The following is a 25,626-nucleotide window of genomic DNA, read 5'->3' as shown; positions in this document are numbered from 1 at the left end:
CCGGGTCAGAAACCGCCGGCGGGGACACAAACCTGTCTTACCCTCGGTTACTATGGGGAATGTCCGCTCTCTCGTCAACAAGGCGGATGAATTAACAGCTTGTTTGAAGTTCGATCGCACGTTTCGGCAGACCAGTTTACTCTGTCTTTCTGAGACGTGGCTGTCTGACAGGATACCTGATTCCCATGTGGAGATGGAAGGTTTTGCACTTCACAGGATGGACAGAGATCAAGCAAGTACGGGTAAGAAGCAAGGTGGAGGTGTCTGTCTGTATGTGAACAACCGCTGGTGTCATACTCAACATGTTACGGTAAAAGAAAGAGTTTGTGACTCGAATATCGAGCTCATTGCAGTGTGTTGTAGACCTTACTACCTACCCAGGGAGTTCTCCCATGTTATTGTCATGGTGGTGTATATCCCACCATCAGGAAATGGGAAGTGTGCCATTGAGACAATTTCGAGAATCACGCATGACTTACAGCGCTCCTCTCCAGATGCGCTGGTTATTTTGAACGGGGACTTTAATCACTGCACTCTCTCTACCACCTTACCATCTTTTAAACAAATGGTGACGTGTCCTACGAGGGGCGACAATGTTATTGACTTGTTTTATACAAATGTTAAGGATGGCTATGTTGCTAAATTGCTTCCTCCGCTGGGTAAATCAGACCATAACCTGATAAACTTGACTTCCAAATATTCAACGGTGATACGTAAACAGCCGATTACGTTAAAGACTGTGCGCGTCTGGTCAGATGATGCTTGTGAAACACTAAAGGGGTGCTTTGAATGCACCGACTGGTCTGTGTTTTTTGAAGGAGACAGTGATTTGGTCAGTATCTCTGACAAAGTGACTTGTTATATTAATTATTGTGTCGAGGCTGTAATTCCGTGTAAACAAATCAAAATCTTTCCCAATAATAAACCATGGGTCACCAGAGAAGTTAAAGCTGCTATTAATAAGAAGAAAGCAGCCTTTTATAGTGGTGATAAAGAAAGGATTAAAGATTCCCAAAGAGAGTTGAAAGTCATTATCAGACAGGGCAAACAAAAATATAAGGAAAGTGTTGAAGGTAAAATGACCATTAGCAATACACGAGGTCTATGGAATGGTATGAAATGTATTACTGGATATGGGACTAGCAATCCCAGTTTATGTAAATTGGGTATACAGGCTAACGATGCCAATACTTTTTTTGGCAGGTTTGACGAATGTGATTTCTCTTCTGTACATGAGAATGTCCTCTCTAATCTTAGGCAGAGCAGTTCTGAGGACTGTAGTTCAGCTATTAATCTTAGTATTGAAGAGGTTCGTAAGCAGTTAAGGCGTATTAAACCAAATAAGGCAGAAGGCCCTGATGGTGTACATCCACGTACCCTAAAAGTATGTGCTGACCAGCTATGCTCTGTCCTTCATTCACTGTTTTCTTTGTCTCTGTCCTCTGCTAAAATATCGGTTATGTGGAAAACATCTTGCCTTATTCCTATTCCTAAAAAAGCCAAGGTGACAAATAGTCTTGCTAATCTAAGGCCTATAGCTCTGGCATCACACATTATGAAATGTTTTGAGAGGGTTGTACTTGATCTGACTAGGCAGGTGTCTGCTTTCCAGGATCCCTTGCAATTTGCATATAGGAAGGATGTGGGGGTAGATGATGCACTATTATTTATGTTACATAATATTTATAGTCATCTCGAAACTACTGCTAGTTCTGTTAGAATCATGTTTTTTGATTTTTCGAGTGCTTTTAATACTATACAGCCACATATTTTAGCTAACAAATTAAGTAATTTTAAACTGCATAACACAACTATTGCCTGGATTTTAGATTATCTGCTATTACGACCACAGTTTGTTAGGTTTGGTAACAAACAGTCTGAAATTATTTTAACTAATACTGGAGCACCTCGGGGCACAGTTCTATCTCCCTTTTTATTTACACTTTACACTGCGTACTATAGGCATAGTCAGTCATCCTGTCTGGTACAAAAATTCTCTGACGATACCGCCTTAGTAGGTCTACTTAATCAGGGTGATGACCTTGCTTACAGAAGGGAGGTTCAGTCTTTTTCTAGCTGGTGTGAGTCAAACTTTCTAAAACTAAATATAGGGAAGACTAAAGAACTTGTGATTGATTTTAGAAAGAAAAAGGAGAAGGTCCTCGCAGTCATAATTAATGGCCAGCCGATCGAAATTGTTCAGTCACATAAATTTTTAGGTGTCCATTTGGATGAAAAATTAAATTGGAAAGAGAACACTAATGTTTTAATAAAGAAGGCTCAGTCAAGACTTTTCTTCTTGAGAAAACTCAGATCTTTTAACATTAGTACAAAGCTTTTAGATGTTTTCTATCAGGGGATCTTGGCTAGTGTTCTTTTTTATGCTGTTCTTTGCTGGGGGGGCAGCTTATCTGTTGATGATAAAATTAGGATAAATAAGCTCATCAAGAGAGCTGGTTCAGTTATTGGTCTTATCCCAGACTCACTTGAGGTCATTGTGGAGAAGAGGATGAGGTCAAAATTAAAAATTATGTTTTTTGAAGGCCATCCACTACACAGTGTTTTTAATGGACTCAGAAGCTCTTTCAGTGAGCGTTTAATTATGCCTCGGTTCTCTAGTGAGCGATTGAGAAGGACTTTTGTTCCTGCAGCGGTTAGATATTTTAATGAACACTGTTGATTATCAAACTGTTGAACTGTCGGTTCTTTGCCTTGCATTTCTGAATTGTGTAACTGTATCTTGTTATAATCATGTCTTATTGGTCTCTTAATCATGTTTTTTCATAGTTTTTAAATGTTGAATTCTTTTTTTTTGTTTGTTTGTTTTGTGTTTTTGTTGTTGTTTTTGTGTTTTAAGTTGGTGGCAAACCAGTTTCCCTTTCGGGATTAATAAAGTCTTCTCACTCACTCACTCACTCACTCACTCACTCACTCACTCACTAACTTACCCGAAACTCATGGTAATCGCTGGACTTGAATGTGTTCCCCACAGAAAACTTTCACTGTCACTCTACAGTCTGCTTACAGCAAAACAGATCATGTAAGAAAGTGAGTATATAAATACTATATTTAAACATTGAGAGATGCACTTTTGCTATTAATTAAAATATAAATGAATATTCTTACACACCAGCCTTTGTGTCAAGTGTCTGCTAGAACAAAAAGCTTTGATGAAAATATAACAATTTAACAAGTCTAACTGGCTAAAGTGCCTCTAAACCAAACGTGCTTTCAATTTAATTTAGAATCTAAACAGTCTGAATAAAATGACGGGAACAACACTTTAATTTTCAGTCATGTCATTGATGTGTGCGCTTCATCTCATTTAGTCATTTATTCAGCAGTATCTGGCTCATCTTTTAACACCTTACATGCCAAATCGCAATTTGTTATCTTCTCAGTGTAGTCTCCTAGCTGTTCCCAAAACACGGCTTCGTTTCAGGTGTGACAGAGCCTTCTCATCATATGCTCCAAAACTGTGGAATTCCTCTCCCAGCTGACATTAGGGATGCAAATCATTAGATATTTTTAAAACTTCTCTTTTTCAGGATCGATTTTACTTTTTCTATTGCATTGTTCTTTGTTATCTGTCTTGTTATTTAAAACTTCTCTTTTTCAAAAGTTTTGTTTACAGTGTATTGTGCATGTATATATTTAAGAAGAATATGTTTATGTTAATATATTAAAATATATTTATATATAATATATATAAGAATATAAATATTATTGTAAATATTTTCTAAATATATAATTTATGTGTGTATTTATATATACATAATAAATATACCCTGTACACATACATATATTATGTAAACAAAACTTTTTTATTTGGATGTGATTAATCGTGATTAATTTGCCTAATTACAGTGTAAACTTTTATTTTGGATGTGATTAATCGTGATTAATCATTTGACAGCCCTAATATACAGTGTATTGTTCTTCTCTTTCTCTCCTTCCCTCTCTTGCATCCTCTAAAAAAGCTCCTGTTCTACAGACTAGCAGCTTCACAATTGTGTTTTATTATTAAAATGCCTTTCATTAAACATGTTGTAGTGATAAAAAGACTAATACTGAAATAAGTTGGAATGTTAACTTGATTTATATATATATAATGCAAAAAAAAAAAATTATTTTCTCTCAAATTTACTGAAAACCCCCGCACTAAATGCACATTTGATTTCAGATTATGAAACTGACTTTTAGTGTGACCAAAATATATGAGAACATCATCTCATTATTATAATTTTTTTAAATTATACTCGTTAAATACTTAAAAAATGCATGAAAGGTTCCTTTACCTTGAGAAGTTTCTTTGCATGAAGTTCTTGTGTTGATACTCACTGATGTCCTTTGCAGATATACACACTCATGTTGTTTATATATACTGCTGTTTTGTGGAGGGTGGAGACAAGGGGAAGATACCTTAAGATGTTTGTTTGAATGAATATTTTGCTGCCACTGGAATGAGAATTTGCACTTAATGTTGTTCAAATTCCACTTTTAATTTTCCTTAAACAAGAACAATTCCAAATTTGTCATCCATGATGACATGAAAGTATTTTACATTAAATTGGAATCATGTTAATGGAACATCTGGCACCATACCAAGACAAGACAACTTTTACTCCTCAACACAAAGTTATAAATCAGTTGCAGACAGGGACAGGAGACAGGAAACAAAATGAAGGTAAAACAATTTTATCAAATATCTCCATAGCACAAAAAATTCAACAAGTGTAATTTAAAAAAAAAGAAGAAAGAAAAGTAAGAAAGTATTGTAAAATTACTGCTTTACAGCTGATGCTGTAATAATGTTGAATGCTGAAAATATTGATGGAAATATTCCTAACTGCTGTGAAGACAACAGCACACACAACATTTAACAATAAAAGAAAATGTAATGTAATAATAAATGTTAAATGAATATTTGGAAATCAATAGATATAGAAACAGGACTACAGCAATTTAAATAAATGAACATAAAGTAAAGCACACACACACACACACACACAAACATTGTAGGTTGATAAGAGGTTGACAAAGAGGTTGATAGGGTTGATGAGACCATTGCTGTCTCTAACCCAGAAAACTTATAGTTAAAACTTATTTAAAAAAGTAAGTTAACACTAAAATTTTTATCAGGGAGTGTTATGACACTTTATGTTTTAAAGGGCTTATATATATATATATATATATATATATATATATATATATATATAAAGAAAAACTTTCCTGAGTTCCTAGGTTGTCTATGAAAGCCTGTAAACTGATTTCTGACACATAAAAATTAAATGAGGTGACATACAGTCAAGTATGGTGACCCATACTCAGAATTCGTGCTCTGCTTTTAACCCATCCAAAGTGCACACACACAGCAGTAAACACACACACACCATGAACACACACCCTGGAGCAGTGGGCAGCCATTTATGCTGTGGCGCCCAGGGAGTAGTTGGGGGTTCGGCCTTGCTCAAGGGCACCTCAGTCGTGGTATTGCCAGCCCGAGATTCAAACCCACAACCTTAGGGTTAGGAGTTAAACTCTCAAACCACTAGGCCACGACTTTCCCCAATGCTAATGTCTCCATATAATGCTAATATCTCCAACAGTAACTTTAGAGGGCAATAATAACACCTTGTATATTTTAATAGAAAATATTTCATATTTAATGCATTAATGCATATAGTACACAAAAATGGAACTTGTAACATAATTGTTACCCAAACCTTGAATAGACTTACCTCATTAATTTGAGATTGCTCCTGCAGGAGTTTTTTGATTTTGTAATCATGTTCTTGAATTGTTTCTCTTAATGCTAATATATTATCTACATTGTTTATCAAATGCAGTAAACTGTACCTTCCTTTGAGTGTTTTAAATGCACACAGCTTACAGCATTCATCATCTAGAACCCTTGATTAGCATCTACCACCAAGAAGATTTTGGCATTTAGCATGTTTGATAAGACCTCTTTTACCATGAGTTGTGGGTAGTGTTCAGGTTTAATTCCCTTGTTTAGGTCCTATGGGTCAAATCATATGCATATGTTATCCTGGCACAGAAGTTTTAAAGTATGTCACACACCATTTAAATTATGTCACACACAGCCTATTAAAGGTGTGTAACTGGTTTTTAATACAAGCAGTCTTTCCTACTTGCAACTAAAAGGACCTCACCACCACATGCACACGCAATGCCAAAACAAACAAAGGCTGTAGTTAATCATGACTTTCTGTTATTAAATGGACTGCCAAAAGACATAAAATCACATGTGGTTCTTAGAGCACTAATTCACTAGTTTGAAGCAATAACATCATCAGTGCTTCTCAAAATCACGATTGATGCTTAAAATATTTTTATTCTGTTTTATTGAAAAATAAGACAGTATTGTGTTTGTGGTTAGGAATTCATGTTGATAGTTTATTACCAATGCAATTGCCGTAGCAACAACAACAAAAGAAGTCAATTTCAATGTCAAGTTACCTTTATTTATGTACAGTAGCTCTTTTTACAATAAAGATTGTCAAAGCAGCTTTACAGTGTTAAACAGGAAAATGGTGTGCCAATAATGCAAACAAAATTCAGTTCTTCTGTAAACCAGCTCAAAAAAAGACAATAGTAAACAGTAAATTTTTCAGTAAAAGTCAGTTCATTATTGATTCAGTGATGACATCGTCCAGCTCCAATCAGTTCTCTTCAAATAGTGTCTGTGCAATCAAGTCAACAATATTGCCAGAAATTAAGTCCTCAAATTATCTGAATGGGCAGGCAGTTTTGTGCACCTTTACTATGGCAGGTAGGTAACCATTTAGGTAACCATGGCAATTTCAGTTAGGAACTCATTTACGACAAAAGCTTATACAAAAAAACATTTTGTCAGGTGTGTTTGACTAGAACCAGCACTGCACATACAAATGGCATAATCAATATGCCAAAAAAGCATGGTTACTACACTTTTACCATAATTAATTTACGTAACTGACAAGCCATTGTCACATATTGTTAGTGACACATATTCAACTATTACACATATAACGTCTACACTTAAAAAATATCCAAAGTTTCACATTCATTGAGTTGAGGATGTCATAATCATAAATGGACTATTTGTTTTTGCAAATGGCTCTAAACAAGAGTTTAATAAGTAATTAATTAGTTGAATGTTTGTTTCAAACCATTTTAATCTGTCCACACCAGAACTTCGACATTTAGGTATTCACATAGGCTCATCCAGCAGCCACCTCTACAATTGTGCATTCATCTTTCAAGTTACAAAGTTGTCAGGCTTTGTTGTGTAAATTTTAAATTTAAATTTTTAAAATTAATTTAATTAATAAACCAATAAAATAATTTTTTAGCATCAGCTCATATTTAGTTGTTAGCCAACAAATGAAGGTGAACTATTTCATTACTATTAGACAATCTACAGAAAGTGAAACAAGCTAACAGCCAAAGTTTTAGGCAATAGTTTTAATTGAACCTTTAACCTGCATGTGTCACACCAGACCAAAAATGTAGCTAGAACTTTAGGAAACGTTTACACAACAACGTCAAAACATTCCCTGTTCACGTGGACCCATGAAAATGATTAATAAACACTGTATTATGCATGTCAGGCCGGCCAGTAGTTGGCAGTGCCACTTCGCACCTGCTGACATACTCTTTTTAAACACATAATATGCATGGCCATGTATTTTCACAAATTCGAGTTTACATTGTTTATACAGATGTATCTTTTTCAAAAACTTGCACTTTGAAACAAGTTTTTAAATGTTTGCATTTTCAGGCCCCCAAAACTCCTGTTATGTAAATTAACAGCCAAAATGGATGGAAGGTTTCCAGTTATTAGCTGAAAATAGTGTCTTGTAACTGATCCCTTAGTTGTAAGTTTTAAGCTCTGTATTTTTAAGTTTTCTTGATTTTGTTTGAGCTGTTCTCTATTGTACTGTAATGTGTTTCTTTTGGTAAATTTAAGTGTGCTTGGTTTCTCTGTCAACTTTGTTTTACTAGCTTTTCTGTATTGTTATTAAGCTTGAATAGTGTTTGTGTATTTGCTAAATAAAAGCATATATTTGCAACCAAACCCACTTCCTAGACACAAGAACTTTACATTACATTAGCATTGCTGATTAAAATTTGTGGATATGAGTTGGAAGTCTCAGATTAATATCTTTACATAAAAATAGTGTTGTAAAAATGGCAAAATAAATAATGTCTGGAAAAAAAAATACTTACTGAAGCATCCCTATAAATAATGTTACCTGAGAAAAATAATAGTCCCATGATTGGTGATCCTGACCTGTGTCAGCCAATACATCTTCCAGTGATCGATGGTCAACCCCAAAACTTCTGATCAGAGCACCTTAATTTTCTACCAGGCTATATATATACTTCTTGTAGAAACAAACCTTAAGTTGAAGAGGTCAGCTGGCTTGACTCTGAAAATCTTGACTTAAACAGAAATCAAATATACTGGTAAAAAAATAAAAAATTAAATTAAATAAAAAAAATGTATTAGCTGAATGCAATGTATGTCGCTTTGGATAAAAGCATCTGCTAAATGCATAAATGTAAATAAAGAAAATATCAAGTTTGAGATTTTAGCAATTTATAAATACAGACAATAATCTAAACAAAATAACCATAAGCAAAAATAAATATACAGGAAAGGATTTTCAGGATTTAAAAAAACAAAATGGTGAAACAAATTACTGTTTGTTTGCAACATTTTCTGTTATCATCCAATACCCAAAATACTGATTTAAACTAAGTCATTAAGTATTATTGATTTAACTCTTTCCCCACCATTGAAGGAATTTCAACTTTGCCCACCGAGGAATAGTTTAGTCAGACCAGCTTTAAGGTAACTCAGAGCATCTTTATTTGCTTCCTCAGCTTCAGCTGTTCTCCTCATTTCCTCCAGCTCTCGGACCCAGGTTTCTTTCCCAGCCTCCTTCAGTCTGGGGATGAAGAAGTCGAGATGCTGAAGAGTGAAGGCAGAGTCTGGCTTTAATGCAATCTGAGACAGATGCTTGATGGTCTTGTAAGCATTGAACAGAAGAATTGACTTTTGGGTTTCAATCTCTTGCAGATCTTTGTCAAGCGAATCCATTATAATCAAAATCCTCTTGGATTTTTCTTTAGCTTGTTCATATTCCTTATTAATGTCATCAAATTCCATCATCATAAATGAGGATTTGATTATGTATTTCTTGTTTTCTTTTACATGTTTGCTGTGATGACACTTCCCAGTGCACACAGTGCAGTAACCTTTCTTCATGACTTCACAATTGCTGGGATCAGAAACCCACCAGCAGTCAAACTCATGGCAGTTCTCCTCACAGAAGGTGCAGGTCGTCGCCTTCCTATTCTTCCATGAGGCACTTTCAGTGGGCACCTTCTCTTTGATAGTGTTTTTGACTTTAATGGCAAAGTTTTTACAGTTTTCAATCTTTTCTTTGTTTTGTTTTATTGCCTCCTGAATCTGAAGTTTTTCTGCCTTTTTCTGCTCCTTCTCCTGAATTCGCAGCTGTAAGTTGCAGATGGCCGCTTCTAATTGAATGCGCTCTATGAGGACATCTGAAGTCATTTCTAAACTTCTTCTATTCATTTCATTCACAGACTGAAGGAAATGCTTCATGCTGTCCATGCTGGATTCCCAGGCATCGCTTTGAGCACGAATGTGCCGCTCTTGAGTAGGACGGGTGTCAGCCTGCCGATTGTTGAATAAGAAATAAACAGGTTGGCCGCTTTTGTCTCGTCTGCAGGGGATTTTAACTTTATTGATAGCACCGAGGACATTTTTGGGTGTCATACCATCAGAGTGTGTGATTAAAAACACAATGTTGTTCATAATGTCTTTTCCAAACAAAGACAGAATTGAACTGATTATGTAATGCTGCCTGTCTGAGAGACGATTCTTAGATGCTTCAATCACAAAACACACGGCATCAACTTCACGAACTCCAGCACTGCTCTGAAACAGAGTGGCTAAATTCGCAGCAACATCCAGATCTTTTTCCAGTCCTCTAGTGTCTCCGTAGCCTGGCGTATCAATGATGGTAAGAGTTAGGGCACTCTGTACAGGACAGACCTCATACATGGTGATTTCAGAGGTTTGCGATTCTGATTGATCTCCAGCTTCTTCTTCTGTGATTTCATACCATATTTCTTCCTCAAAATCCACCTTTATTAAGTAGTTGACCATGGTGTTGATGAGAGTCGTCTTGCCAGCTCCAGTCTCTCCCACCAGCAGAACAATTTTGTTTTGCTTACTGGTGTCCTTTTTCCCATATGTCCATTTTCTGACTTTCCCATTTTCATTAAGTACTTTTCTATCTGTATGTAGACGGATTCGTTTTGGAGGTCCTTGATGAATCAGAGTTGATCTGCGTGGTGGAAGAATTGGCTGTCTGTAAAATAAGAAGGCAAATGTATCTCAGAATTTTTGCATTAATTTGACCTAATTAGTTGTAGGGTATCTCTCTGCTGCACTGTAAAAAATATCAAAGCTGTAAATAAAACAGTTTATTTTTTTACAATGGTGGCAACATACACTTTCAACCTGCAAAAAGGAAAGCACTATACTGATCAGGTATGTCCTGGGGTCTTCTTGGTGACACCACTCAATTAACAGACTCCACTTTAGAGAATAAGCCTGCCTAGTAGAGGGGGTTGTAGCCTGAGCCTTCTCCAGTGTAAACTGTCATGATTACCACATCGGCTGCATGATAGAGCTCCCCTGGGATGTGAATGGCATATAGTGATTTGAGAATGCTGGGACCTACAATGGGGAAACACTGCATCGCTCATTGTCAGAAACAGAATTTTGTGACACAGACTTAGAGAAAACTTCTCTTTTGGTGAAAATGTGGCAGAACAAGTGATGTTAATAGTGTGTGTGTCCCCGGCCCTCCTCCAGGTAGGGAGTGGCAGTATCGCCACCCTCTGAATCTGAGCAGTTTCCTCCGTCACGGTCTTCCTGGAACGCTTAGCAGTGCCCTGAGAAGTGAGCTGGGCCACCTTCTTGCGGGAGGCTTGACACAATGGCTGCATCCAAGGTGGCAGCAGATGTTGACGCCCAGAGGGGGCACCCTCAGCAACAGGTGGACAAAGAGGTTCACCTCGGCAGCTTTGTCATAGACAAATCACACAGATGTAGGATGTGCTTGAAAGCCTCCTTGACAGTGGAGCCAAAGAGGTCAGCCTTGGTGATGGGAGTGTCAAGAAAGTCAAAGAATTTTGTCAGCATCTCGCATCTCTGCCAGTTTCAGCCAGAGATGACATTCCTGGACTACTAATGTAAACATCTCCTGTTCAAGTGACAACACTGTGACTTTCATTGCTCAGAGAGCTTGCTCTCTAGGGGTCACGGACCAGATTTGACTGTTCCTGTATGGTGGACAGGTTATGCCAGGGGTCTCCAACTCTGCCCCTGGAGAGCTACCATTCTGCAAAGTTCAGCTCCAACCACAATCAAACACCTTTGAACCACAAAGCACAATCTCCAGTGTTAAATTAACAAGTCAAGTGATGATTGAGCATTAGTGATGAACACCCACTGTTAACAAGAATCACTGAAGGGAAATACAAACAACAAGAACAGAAAAAAGAGATAAGAGACAAGCAGAAACACAAGAACTATAACTAAGTTCCAGCCACAACCTTAGATTAAATCAACTGAAACAAAAGGCATTAAATCTCTCAAGATTATTTAATGATGGAGGTTGATTAACCAACTCCAAAAACAGCATTATCAGCTTTACTTGTTACTAATCAGTTTGACTTTCTGTCAGATGTCTACAAAAGTTCTTGAGGTTAACAGAGCTTTAGCTCTGTAGTCAATGCTGATGTTTTATTTAAAATGTTTTTGCTCTAGTCACCATTATAGTGATCTGTGTTTCTTTTAGTAGGGCCCATGACCCTTTAAAAAAATGCAATAATGTTATACTAAAGCACTTGTGCACTGCTAAAGAAATTGATTATGGTAATGAACCCAATACCCAGCCAGACAAGAAATCATGCAGCAGATGGAAGACATAAATACAATTAAAGTCACCTTTGAAAGTCAATGTATATAAAAATGTTTTACATTTAACTAACATGTAGTGTAGTCCGGCTCTTCAACTTGAACCTCATAGTTGTAAGTCAATGTTAAAAAATAATGTCTTGAGCACCAATAGAAGCCCATACTTGTTCTGTAAGTTCTCTTTAATATATATAGATAGATAGATGGATAGATAGATAGATCACAGTTGCAACAACATTTCAGTTCTAATTTTAAGTACCATTGTTTTAAAATTGTATTAAATAAATTAAATGCACACAGACTTAAGTCTTTGGTTCTTTTAATTGTGATGATTTTGGCTCACATTTAACAAAAACCCACCAATTCACTATCTCAACAAATTAGAATATGGTGACATGCCAATCAGCTAATCTGCAAAAGTTTCCTGAGCCTTCAAAATGGTCTCTCAGTTTGGTTCACTAGGCTACACAATCATGGGGAAGACTGCTTGTCTGACAGTTGTCCTGAAGGTCATTGACACCCTTCACAAGGAGTGTGAGCCACAAACATTAATTGCCAAAGAAGCTGGCTGTTCACAGACTGCTGTATCCAAGCATGTTAACAGAAAGTTGAGTGGAAGGAAAAAGTGTGGAAGAAAAGAAAAGCACAACCAACCGAGAGAACCGCAGCCTTATGAGGATTGTCAAGCAAAATCGATTCAAGAATTTGAGTGAACTTCACAAGGAATGGACTGAGGCTGGGGTCAAGGCATCAAGAGCCACCACACACAGACGTGTCAAGGAATTTGCTGAATCGCAGACAACGTCAGAGGCATCTTACCTGGGCTAAGGAGAAGAAGAACTGGACTGTTGCCCAGTGGTCCAAAGTCCTCTTTTCATATGAGAGCAAATTTTGTATTTCATTTGGAAACCAAGGTCCTAGAGTCTGGAGGAAGGGTGGAGAAGCTCATAGCCCAAGTTGCTTGAAGTCCAGTGTTAACTTTCCACAGTCTGTGATGATTTGTTGTGCAATGTCATCTGCTGGTGTTGGTCCATTGTGTTTTTTGAAAACCAGAGTCACTGCACCCGTTTACCAAGAAATTTTGGAGCACTTTATGCTTCCTTCTGCTGACCAGCTTTTTGAAGATGCTGATTTCATTTTCCAGCAGGATTTGGCACCTGCCCACACTGCCAAAAGCACCAAAAGTTGGTTAAATGACCATGGTGTTGGTGTGCTTGACTGGCCTGCAAACTCACCAGACCTGAACCCCAGAGAGAATCTATGGGGTATTCTCAAGAGGAAAATGAGAAACAAGAGACCAGAAAAAAGGCAGATGAGCTGAAGGCCACTGTCAAAGAAACCTGGGCTTCCATACCACCTCAGCAGTGCCACAAACTGATCACCTCCATGCCACGCTGAATTGAGGCAGTAATTAACCTGTTAACGTGCACATCAAAACATGAAGAATAAAAACGCAGTACATACCAGATTCGTTGTAATAACAACTCATAAACACATCCACAGCTGTAAATCCCGGTTTAGTTAGAAAGGTAAGGGTCCACTGAACGACATCTCATGGACTTGGACATCTCATGGACTAATGCACTTTTAGTCCAACGAAGCAATAAAGTTGTAATATGGATGATAATTCCTTTGTTTACAATTCAGTTCTTCCGGGACAGAATTGTTTGTGTCTGTTATGGAATAACTCACGCTCAGAAACTGCATCTTGGTAGTAAAAAAATGGCATAGTTTTGTAGCGTACAGTGACACAAACAGAATGAGAGGACCCACTAAAAAAAAGTGAAAGATAGGCGGAAAATTGTTTATTTGAATTCTAACGCTCTCTCGTGACGGCTCGTGACGCATGCTCTGACACACCTGTCATCTGATGGTTATATATCTCTATAACTGGCCATCAGCACGTCAACACGTGATAATTGACTATAGGACCAGAATTCATTGTAAATGCTGCATTTCTAGCAATCTCAGGATGTTCTGTAATTGGCATAAAAAGTTAAATCTTTTTTATTTTTCTTACTCAAATTATTCTTATTTTATTTTTTCGAGTGCTCAAATAAATCACATATATGATGTCCAAGTTTCTGTCTATTGTTTTATAATTGAAAAACTATGCAGTGGTATGTTTAATGACTAAAATAGTTTGTAGAACCTATCAATACAGTTGGTAAATATTTTTTATACTGGGGGGGAGGGCTTTTTTTAATGGGGTGACTTTCAACCCATTAATTTTCGAGACTGGTTCAGGACTGATTTCATTTAGTTTTATATCAAATAAATAAAAAAATTAAGTGTGGTAAAAAGAAAATTCAAGGCACTTCAGTGTCTATACCTTTTAATATTTTTGAGCATTACCAACTCTGGTTGATAAAAAGTAAAGCCCAAATGGTCTTCTTTCCAAAAGCCCTATTCGGACGGGACTAGTTTTACAGGGGGTCATTAGAGAAATCTGTGTTTCACAGACGTACTTGGTGATTTTAATCCCGTCCGAATCTGCAACGTCTGTGTTTTTCTCACACAACCTCTGTGATAATTCCAGAGCAAATTACCTACTGTTTTTCAGCAAACTCAGTGATCCTCTGAGAAAACTAATCCCATCCAAATGTGAATGTCTGTGATTGCCGGCGATATTTTATTTCACAACGCGTTTCCTTGTGTGTTTTGGCCAACGTGAATTACCGTAGATGCTCTTACCGCGCGCATGTTTGATATATTTGCTTCCCGGCAAAGAAATAATAATGATTAAAAAAAAATAATAAAATCAAGAGCCAGATCACGTAAACTATTAATACTGGCTATTGTAATATCAGCATCAGGCAAGATTACTCACGTTCATTTATGCACTCAGTTACATAATGTTTTAATAACAGATGTACCTTTATGAAAATTAAACATGGGTTTAGCCTACTACAAAAAAAAAAAAAAAAAAAAAAAAAAAAAAAAACCAAGTTAAGCTAAAGAAACCACACATTAACATGGTTTTGCTATACTAGCCATTTAGTATTTATTGTGTAATAATACTAATGGTAATCAATCCAAATGACTATATGCAATGCACGCATACAGAGCGCGTGATCTCTGTGACGCCCAGATGCACAAAACAGACCATTCCACCTCCGTAATAAACACGGAGATGTTAGTCCCGTCCAAATTGGTACATGAAAATTGCAGACGTCATGTGGTAAGAATCGAAACTCAAACGTAGTTTAGAAAACTAGTCCCGTCCGAATAGGGCTAAATACACCAAAATGATATGTGTAACACACTGAAGTAAGGAACTGTTACAATTTTAAGTTAGGTAGGGCACTTTCAGCTTTGAGTCCCATAATGGGGGGTCTGGTTAACAGGTTAAAGCAAAAGGAGCCCCTACCAAGTATTGAGTACATGTACAGTAAATGAACATAGTTTCCAGAAGACCAACAATTCACTAAAAATGTTTTTTTTTTTTTTTTTTTATTGGTCTTATGAAGTATTCTAATTTATGGAGATAGTGAATTGGTGGGTTTTTGTTAAATGTGAGCCAAAATCATCACAATTAAAAGAACCAAAGACTTAAACTACTTCAGTCTGTGTGCATTGAATTAATTTAATACACAAGTTTCACAATTTGAGTTGAATTACTGAAATAAACTAACTTTTCCACGACATTCTAATTTATTGAGATGCACCTGTATATCGTTGTGATTTGTTTTGTATACTTTGAAAAGTGGTTGATTATAATAAAAAAAAATCTCCTGCAGGTTCAGATAGTTCCCACACCCATTGTTTTAACTGAACACTACAGAGTTGGTTTAATAGAAATCTGTAAGAGAATATTGGTTCTATTGATTATATTGGATGAGCTAATATTTTATTTTGATTTTATCTCATGAATGGAATATAATTGCATATTCCATGTTGATGTTATGCGTCTTTTGTCTCATTTTATACATATAATAGCCTTGTCTTTTTAATCAAACCAAGGATATTTTAATTTAAAATCCCAGACTTGTGTGATTTAACTCCTTTGAACTCAACACAATGTTTTAAAATGTGTCATGTCTGAGATGCTGCAAAAGATGAGCACACAGTGGTAGAATTTCAGAAGTATTTCAACTTACCTGAAGTCCATGGTGATAGCAGGACTGAAAGTGTGCACCTCACTGAAGCCCTAGTGCTGGAGCATCTGTCTGAGTAATCAGCTTTGAAATACTGGTTTATTTAACAAGCCTAACTGGTTGAAGTCCCTCCCAACCAAATGTGCCTTCTGTGTCATCTGAATAGTTTGTTATAAAAAGCCAATAACATTTATGTATGTGAGAAATGTGCACTTCATCCTATGGAGTCATTCATTATAGTCACATATAATTAATTATCATGAAGAATAAATATCCACTACATTAAATGTTTTCATGCTTTTCATTGGTTTTATTTATGTGTTTGTGCGTGTGCTTTAAAAATGTTTTTGCTGAAAATTGAGAAAATAAATCAAACCCAAACATGATTAAATAATTCTCATTTTCAAATGAATTATTGAAGGGGAAAAAAGTAGTATCTACCTTAAATGAGGGGGATACATGAAAGGGAACCCTGGTCAGGAACTGCTTAGTGATAATCCAAGATTATACATAAAAGAATAAATTTACAAATATACATATACAATAATTTTAACACTTATTAGATTCCTCTTGGGCGTTTGTGGACCTGGTGGACCTCATTTTCTACCACAGCCAAATTTTGACTATATATAATATATAGGGTATTATTTGATTTTAAGAGAAGCAGGGAAAGTAACAAAAATCATATTTAAATAAAAAAAATCACACCATCAATAATGTAAATGGCATTTTGTTTAAATGAAAGAAAATGACAACACAACAGAATTTATATCAACATTAAATGTTAATGTCAACATTAACATTGCCAAAGAAAATAATCTTATTTAAAGTAAAGTTTTTAAATGCAGGAGTGAATTACTAAGGTTTCAAGCAGCAGTATTTATGCAACTGTGTTTATACTGCAGCAAAAAACAGTCTATTGTATGTAACTGAGAATAAGCCAACTAAGCTACGGATATGAGAGCAGGTTAAAGTGAAATAAACATATTTAGCTGTGCAACCTCAGTGAAGCATTAACTTATTTTCAAGGGCGATGTTTTCATTAGCCATGCTAAATATGTGTGGTTGATTTCAGCTGCATGGAGTGTCAAGGGCACGCTGCTGTCATTTATTAGCTATTATATGCAGCATGTGCAAACTGGCTACAGTATATTGTGATTTCTGCTTTGTTTGGGGGTATTTTTCTGATGTCTGTGCCACAGCAGCGGAAGCGTTCAGCCTCCTCATGTTAAGACCAATGAGTGATGAGTGAAAGTGAAAGTGACAATAGCGGGACACATCTTTCTTCAAACCGGGCCAGTCAAAGTTACGGAAAACTCGATGGTATGTTTTTCTTACACCCAAATGACCAGCCATACCATCATGAGCCACACTTAAGATCATGTCTCGATAACTAACTGGAATCACAATTTGATCAACAACATTCCAGATATCAGACGAGTTAGAAGGCACCCACTTTCTCATCAATATCCCATCTCTGAGAAAGTAACCCTTGGGTGCATTCCCAAATGTCTGCTCTGTATGAACCACTTCAAATAATGATGCAAGCAAGGATCTGACCTTTGAGTGGCAATTAGTTTATCAGAAGACAGAGACGAATCACCAAGATGTTCAAAAACCTTTTCAGCACTCAGAGGATGCAGACTTAATTCCCCCTGTAGAGCAACAGAAGACAACTTGGTTAAATCAGGATTTTCAAACCACGTACCACTTAACTCAACCTCGTCTGAGATGTGAATATTTTAGGTTTAACCATAGAGCGTGTAACCGCACATGCTGAAAACACATCAGGGTGCTTTACAGCACACTCATCAGTAGTAGCAATGAGAGGTGACGTTACAACTTCAGGTGGCACATTTAAACAACTCCACACACTGCCTCCATCTAAATCGTTTCCCAGGATGAAAGTTACATCAGGAATGGGCAAAGATGAACGAACACCTACTATCATGTTCCCAGACACCATTTCAGAGTTCAATTGAACACGGTGTAATGGAACTTCTAGAACTCCTATTTCGAAACCTCGAATGAGAGCAAAAGTACCAGTAGCAGTCTTCTCAGACAATGGTAATACTCCCTCCAAAATGAATGACAAAGCAGCCCCAGTATCTCGGAGGATGCTAACGGGCACACACTCACTAGAACTAGACACGGACACAGTTCCACTATTCAGGAATGGCCCATATCCAGCCTTCTCGGGCTGAATCATGGAGTCAGGTGAAAGAACAGATTTCAAAGGAAAATCACCTGCAATCAAACCAACAGACTTTGGGCTAGACTTCTTTTTAAGAACGGGACAGTTTACAATTAAATGTCCAGAAGCTTTACAATAAAAGCAAGCCCTGACTGTTTTATTGGCAGATGATTTTTTTGAACTTAAGACTGATGAAGAAACAGGATATCGGTCCCATGACTTATCCTTAAATGCTACCTTATGCGTCAACACTAAGTCATCAGCTAACATAGCAGCGTTGTGAAGCGTCTCAGCTTTCTGTTCATTTAAATACGTAGAAAGAACAGCAGGCAAGCCATTTTTAAAATCTTCCACCAACATTAGTTGTCGCAACTGTTCTCTGCTTTCAGCTTTTTTAGACGCGCACCATCGATCAAACAAGATCTCTTTCTTATGTGCGAACTCCATATAAGTCTGACCAGAAAGTTTTACATTATGTCTGAAACGCTGTCTATACGCCTCCGGAACTAATTCATAGGCTTTTAAAATTGCGGATTTCACGGTTTCATAATCTGCTGCTTCGTCTATAGTCAAGACAGAATAAGCTTCTTGCGCCTTACCAGTGATCACACATTGCAGTAATAAACACCAAAAATCTGCAGGCCACTTTAAAGTAGTAGCAACTCTCTCAAAATGACTAAAGTATTTCTCAACATCCCTTTCGCAAAAAAGGAGGAACCATCCTCCGATTTCGTCCCAAATCAAATTCAGAGACAGCAGCACCCTTCTTATTGGCCATTTCTAATTCCATTCGTTTTAATGCAAACTCATGATCCAATTCACGATTTCGTAACTCAAATTTTGCTTTTTAGAACTCCAACTCTTTTTCTCTCAAAGCTAATTCTCTCAAACGAAAAGCATGATCTCCCACAGAAGGACCAGCCATTTCCTCTTCTAAGGGCCTTTCTAAAACACCCAACTTAACAAGATTACTTTTCAGTATGCTCCGCAAAGTTTCCTTTAAATTCCTATCCTTAGAGGTTATTTCTATTTTATAAAACTCTGCTATCTGCAACAACTGCTCCTTTGTATACAATGAAAGCAGTTCCTCAGAAGGAGATTCCTGAAAAACATCCACCACCGAATGTCACGGTAGGAAATCCATTGTTTCCTCCGTGTCATGTTTTGTGTTTGTTTTGGTACTCACGTAGTCTCCATGTGCTCGTTTGGTTGATTGTTGTCACCTGTGTGTTGATTGTCTCGCTCCAGATCCTCATCTCCACTCAGCTACATATACACTCATCTCTCTGTCTGTTGTCAGATCCTCATTCATGTCTCCACTTCCTAGTTGGATTACCGTCTTCCGTGTTCGTGTGCTGGATTGTGTTCGTGTGTCGTCTTCGTGTCAGTGTTCCGGTCTGTTCCTGGTTTCATGCCATTGACCGTCTTCACCTTCACCATCGACTTCACCATCCAGCTCTTCTCACGCCACCGTAGACCTTCGTTTCCATTGCCTACATTCTGGACTCTGATATCAATAAACTTCTTCTGATTGCCTGCAATTGCTTCCTCCTCTTTTACAAGCCGTCACACCGAAGCCATTTCAACGAACTTTTATCCACACTCGAATAACAAACGAATGTAAACCGTACATGCACGTATGCAAATAACTAGCTCTCACTAATTAATGATCAATTACGCAACTAAACACGCGCGGCTAACAAACTAATTGTAACTAACAGCGATCCCACCAAAATAAATAAATAACGCATTTACCCTATAACAATTTTATCTAGTCTTCAGTGGTGTTAGGGGCTCGGGGCGACTTTAAATGCTAAACTCATGCCCACCTGTGCCCTGATCCCATTAACAAGATCAGTCACACGTGAACTGAAATGTACCCCCACTCCGAATAACCACCAAAAATAAAAAAGACAAAATAACAAAGTGGCAGGTGCAGCCTACCCGACGACTACAAAAATATAGGGCAAATACTCACGTGGGACAACTGCAGTTACACCAAACACTTTCCAGGACGGGCAAGATACGTCACAAATTTTCCTCCACACACGAAAAAAAAAAAAAACCTAATCCCGGACGAGCCCCCAATTATGTTACGACCGCAGCCATAACACACGAGAGGACATAACACAGCTCATACAATAAGGAATTTATTAACAAAATGATAGACATAACGATAGGAGAATCAGGGGGGGGGGGCGTAAGACACAACAATAAGGCACACAGAGCCGCTGCCGAACACCTCGCCTGCCGCCCAGATTTGGCTGCTTGGACTTCTTATGCCAAACATACAGGATCCACAGGTGCCGGCAATCAGTCCCTAATAAAACAAAGACAGAACATACTCGCCCTCTAGAGGACAAACAGATCAAAACTTAAAACAAACGAATCACAAATACATGAATATGTAACACACTTAATTATAATTTTTATCCTCCCTTTATACACTCACCTTTTCTCTCCTCTCTTTTCCACCTCCATTATGTGTTTCCAAAACATTCCGGTTGTCTCTCAACAATGCTCTAATCACTCTGAGATGGCAACGCAATCTTGCTAACCGGCATCCTATCTCTACATCCTCTACTGCACCTCTTTCTTTCTCTGTGGGACTCTGTACTTGTCAGTCAGCTGTCAACAAAGCAGACTTAATTTATGCTTTTTCTTTAAAATCCACACTCAGCATCATGGGCAAGACTGAGACCTGGATTCAGCCTGAAGACTCCGCAACTCCAGCTGCTCTGTCTAAAAATATATCTTTCTCTCACACCCACTGTCAGGTTGGTCGGGGTGAGGGCACTGGTCTGCTTATTTCTAACAATTGGAAATACTCAACCCACTCTGCCCTATGCAGCTATAACTCATTTGAATCTCATGCGATCACTGTGTAGCATTTGGACCAATCAGACACACATTTGTTCCTTAGATTTAACAAATCAATTATTCATTAGATTAACAAATAGTCACAGACCCCTCACCCAAGAAACATACTGGGTGCCAGCATGTCTGTGAATGACCCCAGGCCCCTGCTTACCATGGCAACCAGGACCCCTCAGCTAGATCAAATCAACTTTTACGCCCTAAATGTATGTAGAGAGAATCTTCCTCCTACTCAGTTCTCGTTAAAACAGACACATATTGCTATAGGAAACAACTTCTTTCATTAATTCATAGACACATTTTTCTATGACCTTCCTATCAGGCATATCCCCAGGTCATTGTGTATGTTCTTACTGTTCTTGTATATTGTCTTTTGTATTGTATACAGTTTTATGCATGCTTATGATATAACCATTCGTTCATGTAATTTTACCTACAGTATATGTAATCTTACCATGTTTAGTATCTATGAATTTGTCTTCTGATGATCTAAACGAGAGTGTATATTATATGTTGGTACATAGGCACCTAATCGAGTTCCATATGCAAATTACCATGCTCTCAGACAAAGGGTCATAAAACTCCCCAGTTTTTCCAACCTCCAGCTTGGAATTTCAGCCTTTATCATTGGACAAACCTATTCTGAGAGGCGTGAATATTCTCAGACCTTAAAGGGCTCACACACAGTTCCACCCAAGTTCTTCTGCTAAATCTTCTGATTGTAGCCCGTGTGAAGAGCCTGAGCTGGTGGGGTCGTGTCGGGTGGGCTCCAATACATAGCCTTTCAGTCTATGGGTGATAAGGCTTTTTCTTTCTATGCTCCTGTCCTTTGGAATTCTCTGCTTCTTGAACTTAGGGACGCTCAGAATTATGTTTTTGAGGTTCAACTTAAGACATTTTTGTTTTTTTAAACTTGCATTTGCTTGTTGATTTTGTATTGTTTTTTATTGTATTGATTATATTGTGATCAGTGCTTTGAGAAGCTACTTTTAAAGGCACTTTATAAAATAAAGTTTATTATTATTATTACTGGCAGCTAATTTAAATAATTGTAATTAATCATAACTAATTGTTACATGTGTATGTATGTGTTGATTTATTTAGTTATTTGCCTGCCCTCTAGGGGCAGGAAAAGGTGATTACCGTTTGTCTTGTGTTAAATTGTGCAGATTCCTTACAGCTGCGGACCATTATAGTGTGCTTAAAAGAAGCCAAGTTGCCACATTCCAGCGGCGGAATTTGAGTGGCTGTCCTGACACGGAGTGGTGCTCTTTGATGTGTTTACCTTTTATTTTTCCTGACTATATTTCTCCCATACATTGTTAATATTATGTTATCTTAATAAATTCTCCTAATTGACCAAGCCTTTGTGTCATTCCTCTTTTATGTTATGGCAGCAGCTCTCATTGCTCCAGTTGGAGAGACACGTTGGTGGGCTAAGCACGATGCCCTGAACAAAATATTTGGATCATTTGGAAAGCCTCAAGACAGTTTGTACATTGATGTGTTGTCCACGCTTACAGCCATACAGGAACTGAAGACTGTGAAAGGAAATGTAAGCACCAAAGCCAGAGGATACAAAGAGGGCCTACTCAGGTATGAGATAATACTGACAGCTTAATTATTAATTAGGATATTTGAGCATACATCACCATTGTCAAAGTACCTGCAGACGGAAGGGATGGACATCATCTCTGCCCATAGGATGGTCGTGTCAACACAAGATGCCCTAAAAAGATGGCGAGAGATTTCCAGGCTGTCAAGGCTGCTGCTGATGACTTTGTGAAATGGGCAAATGAAAAACTTGAGCAGTAAGATGAGGAGACCGACCACAGAAAAGAAGAAAGAAGAAGAAAGCCATGCCGGTTGAGATTTCTCAGGATGACACCATAATTGATGCTGAGAGAGCCTACGAGTCAAAGGTTCATAATCAAATTGTTGATACAGCTATTGAGGCCATCCACCAAAGATTTCTGACACATGGCACTCTTTATGCAGATTTGACATTTCTGGATCCCAAAAACTTCTCCCTGATCCGAAACCATGCTCTTCCTAAATCTGCACTTGAAGACCTCAGCAAGTGCCTGGTTAAATTTGATGATAAGGCAACAGTTGACAACCTGCAGTATGAGCTGAAAAGCTTAGCGGGGACAGTGGGACAAGCTGAAGGAGTCAGCACTGGATGAATATGTGACCAGGACAGTGGAGGATGGACCTGATGGAAAGGAAGAGGACATGGAAATCATCAACAAAAGCTGTGCCTCCTGCAAAGACTGCCCACTGTGTTGCTATCAGATTCTCCAGAGATTCAACATGCTCACTGATGCATATCCCCTGCTTGGACTTGCATACAAGTTTTTGCTGACACTTTCAATAACCCAGGTGGCCTGCAAATGATAATTTTCAACCTTAAAATATATCAAAAGCCAACTGAGGAGCAGCCTGTCTGCCAGCAAATTGGAAGCCTTCATGTTGATGGCCACTGAAAAGGACGTCCTTGTGGCTTTGGACACTGACACTGTAATTGACAGAGTTGCAGAGAAGAGCAAGCTACTGAGGAAACTGCTGTTATTGTAAGGTGAGATGAGATTATTGATATTATTATAAAAATATTTATAATATTGTAGACTGAAAATGTGACTCATTATTCCCTTTACTCCCTCTCTCTCTCAGGATGCCTTCACTTTTGTAGTTTATTGTCTTTGAGGATGTTCAGAGCACCATGGAACCATTTCCACTAAGTATAAAATATGTGCAACCTAGTGTTGTCAAAACACCCGGAAATTTATTAAGTACCGGTGGTACTGAGTGCCCCATCAACCCGGTTCTTGATGCGCTATCCGAAAGGTGCGCAGACGCGCTCTCTTCAGAAAAGCACTGAGACATGACTACATCAAAAGGAGGAATTAAGGGAAGGAGCGCTTATCTGATTACAGCCGTTACTGAGGAAACCTCTCTCGCGCTCTACAAGTGCCTCCTGCTGGCAGAAAATGAATTTGCATATATATGCCGCCAAAAATACAGTGGAAGGCTGTGGAAAACACCGCTTCTGTTATGAATATTATTAAATATTTTAATTTGAATGTCGGATTGAAATGAATGCTGTTATTAGAGTAGTTAATCGTATAATGAATTATAACTACTATAAATATAATGAGCATTAGAATGAAGTTTCTTTATTAACTATTTAATGCTCCTATAACTTTTATTAGGTTAAAAAAACAAGAGAACATGATGCTATTTACTATTTTTACACACAAGAGGCTTTTAAATTAATTATGAATCTAAAATATGCGTTTTAGAGAATGAACAAATCGTCAACATTGTGTCATATCAGTCAGAAAAGCAGTTTTAGGTTTAAAAAAAAAATTAGCTAATTTAGATGTTATTCGTCGCTGAATAAATGTTTTCAAAAGCCCTTTAAAATTAAATATGTACACAGTTTGAATTAAATGAAAGTATAGTCAAATTTTTTAATAAGCATGGTTTTGTGTTTTGCTTTGGTACCGAAATTGGTACCGAGAACCGTGGATTTTCACTGGTATCGGTACCGAATACTGAAATTTTGGTACTGTGACAACACTAGTGCAACCATCTCTCTACATTGTTATATATTAAAGATACTTGTATGGTGATCATTTTACTCATTCAGTTATCATTTTCGTCCCTATCTCCCTTTCTCTCTCCCTCTCTCTCTCAGGATGCCCTCACTTTGTGTATGCTGGTCCACTTGCACTGGTACACTGGTCCATGGCACTTAGTTCTCAGCTTTGTAGGGGTTTTTGGGAATGGAACAGTAGATATGCATATCTACAGGGACCGCAAGGATGGTGTACTGGTTGGTTGTGTCCGACCGATTGTGGTGGGCTGGTCTGAGCAAAAATGCCAGGGCCCTTTTTTTCGTCCCAGTCCAGCCCTGAGCAGCTGTAACAAATTTGGGGGCTCGTCCAAAACAAAAAAATATTTTTTAGTGTGGGAGGAAAGATGTGTATGGCTGTCTTGTTTTTGATCGTGATTTTTTTGGGTCAATTTCGTCTGAGAGCAACTTCTGACGTCCCAAGTGAGTATTTGCCCTATTTTTGTAGTCGTTGGGTAGGTTTGAACCTGCCACTTTGTTATTTTGCCTTTTTTATTTTTAGTGGTTATTCGGAGTGCTTCAGTTCACCTGCAGCTGATCTTTGCAATGGTATCGGAGTGCAGGTGTTCATGATTTCAGCGTTCAGTTGCCTCGAGCCCCTAACTTCACTGAAGACTAGGGAATTAACTTTGTTTAAATGGGGTAAATGCATGTGCTTTAGGATTGTTTTGTTTATTCATTGCTTCTTTTGTAAAATTAAATTGGTAATTTGTTCATTCCACTCTTCATTTTTATCATTTGTGGTATAACGCCCACATTTAGTTTGCTCTGTTTAGTTATATCAGGTGAACTG

General features: G+C 37.7%; 1 protein-coding gene across 1 annotated transcript; it reads right to left on the bottom strand.

Annotated features, from left to right (window-relative positions):
* Window positions 1–6,343: 6,343 nt before the first annotated feature.
* On the bottom strand, window positions 6,344–16,195 carry LOC109084607. Its single transcript, XM_042768091.1, has 2 exons — window positions 16,129–16,195; window positions 6,344–10,412 (listed from the first exon to the last, which is right to left on the bottom strand). Exons 1-2 carry the CDS (start codon window positions 16,137–16,139, stop codon window positions 8,819–8,821), a joined length of 1,605 nt encoding a protein of 534 aa, XP_042624025.1. The 5' UTR covers window positions 16,140–16,195; the 3' UTR covers window positions 6,344–8,818.
* Between the last annotated feature and the right edge of the window lie 9,431 nt (window positions 16,196–25,626).

This window comes from Cyprinus carpio, chromosome A12, assembly GCF_018340385.1.
Source record: "Cyprinus carpio isolate SPL01 chromosome A12, ASM1834038v1, whole genome shotgun sequence".
In the NCBI taxonomy this organism is placed as follows: Eukaryota; Metazoa; Chordata; class Actinopteri; order Cypriniformes; family Cyprinidae; genus Cyprinus; species Cyprinus carpio.
This window is presented reverse-complemented; position numbering and strand designations above follow the sequence as displayed.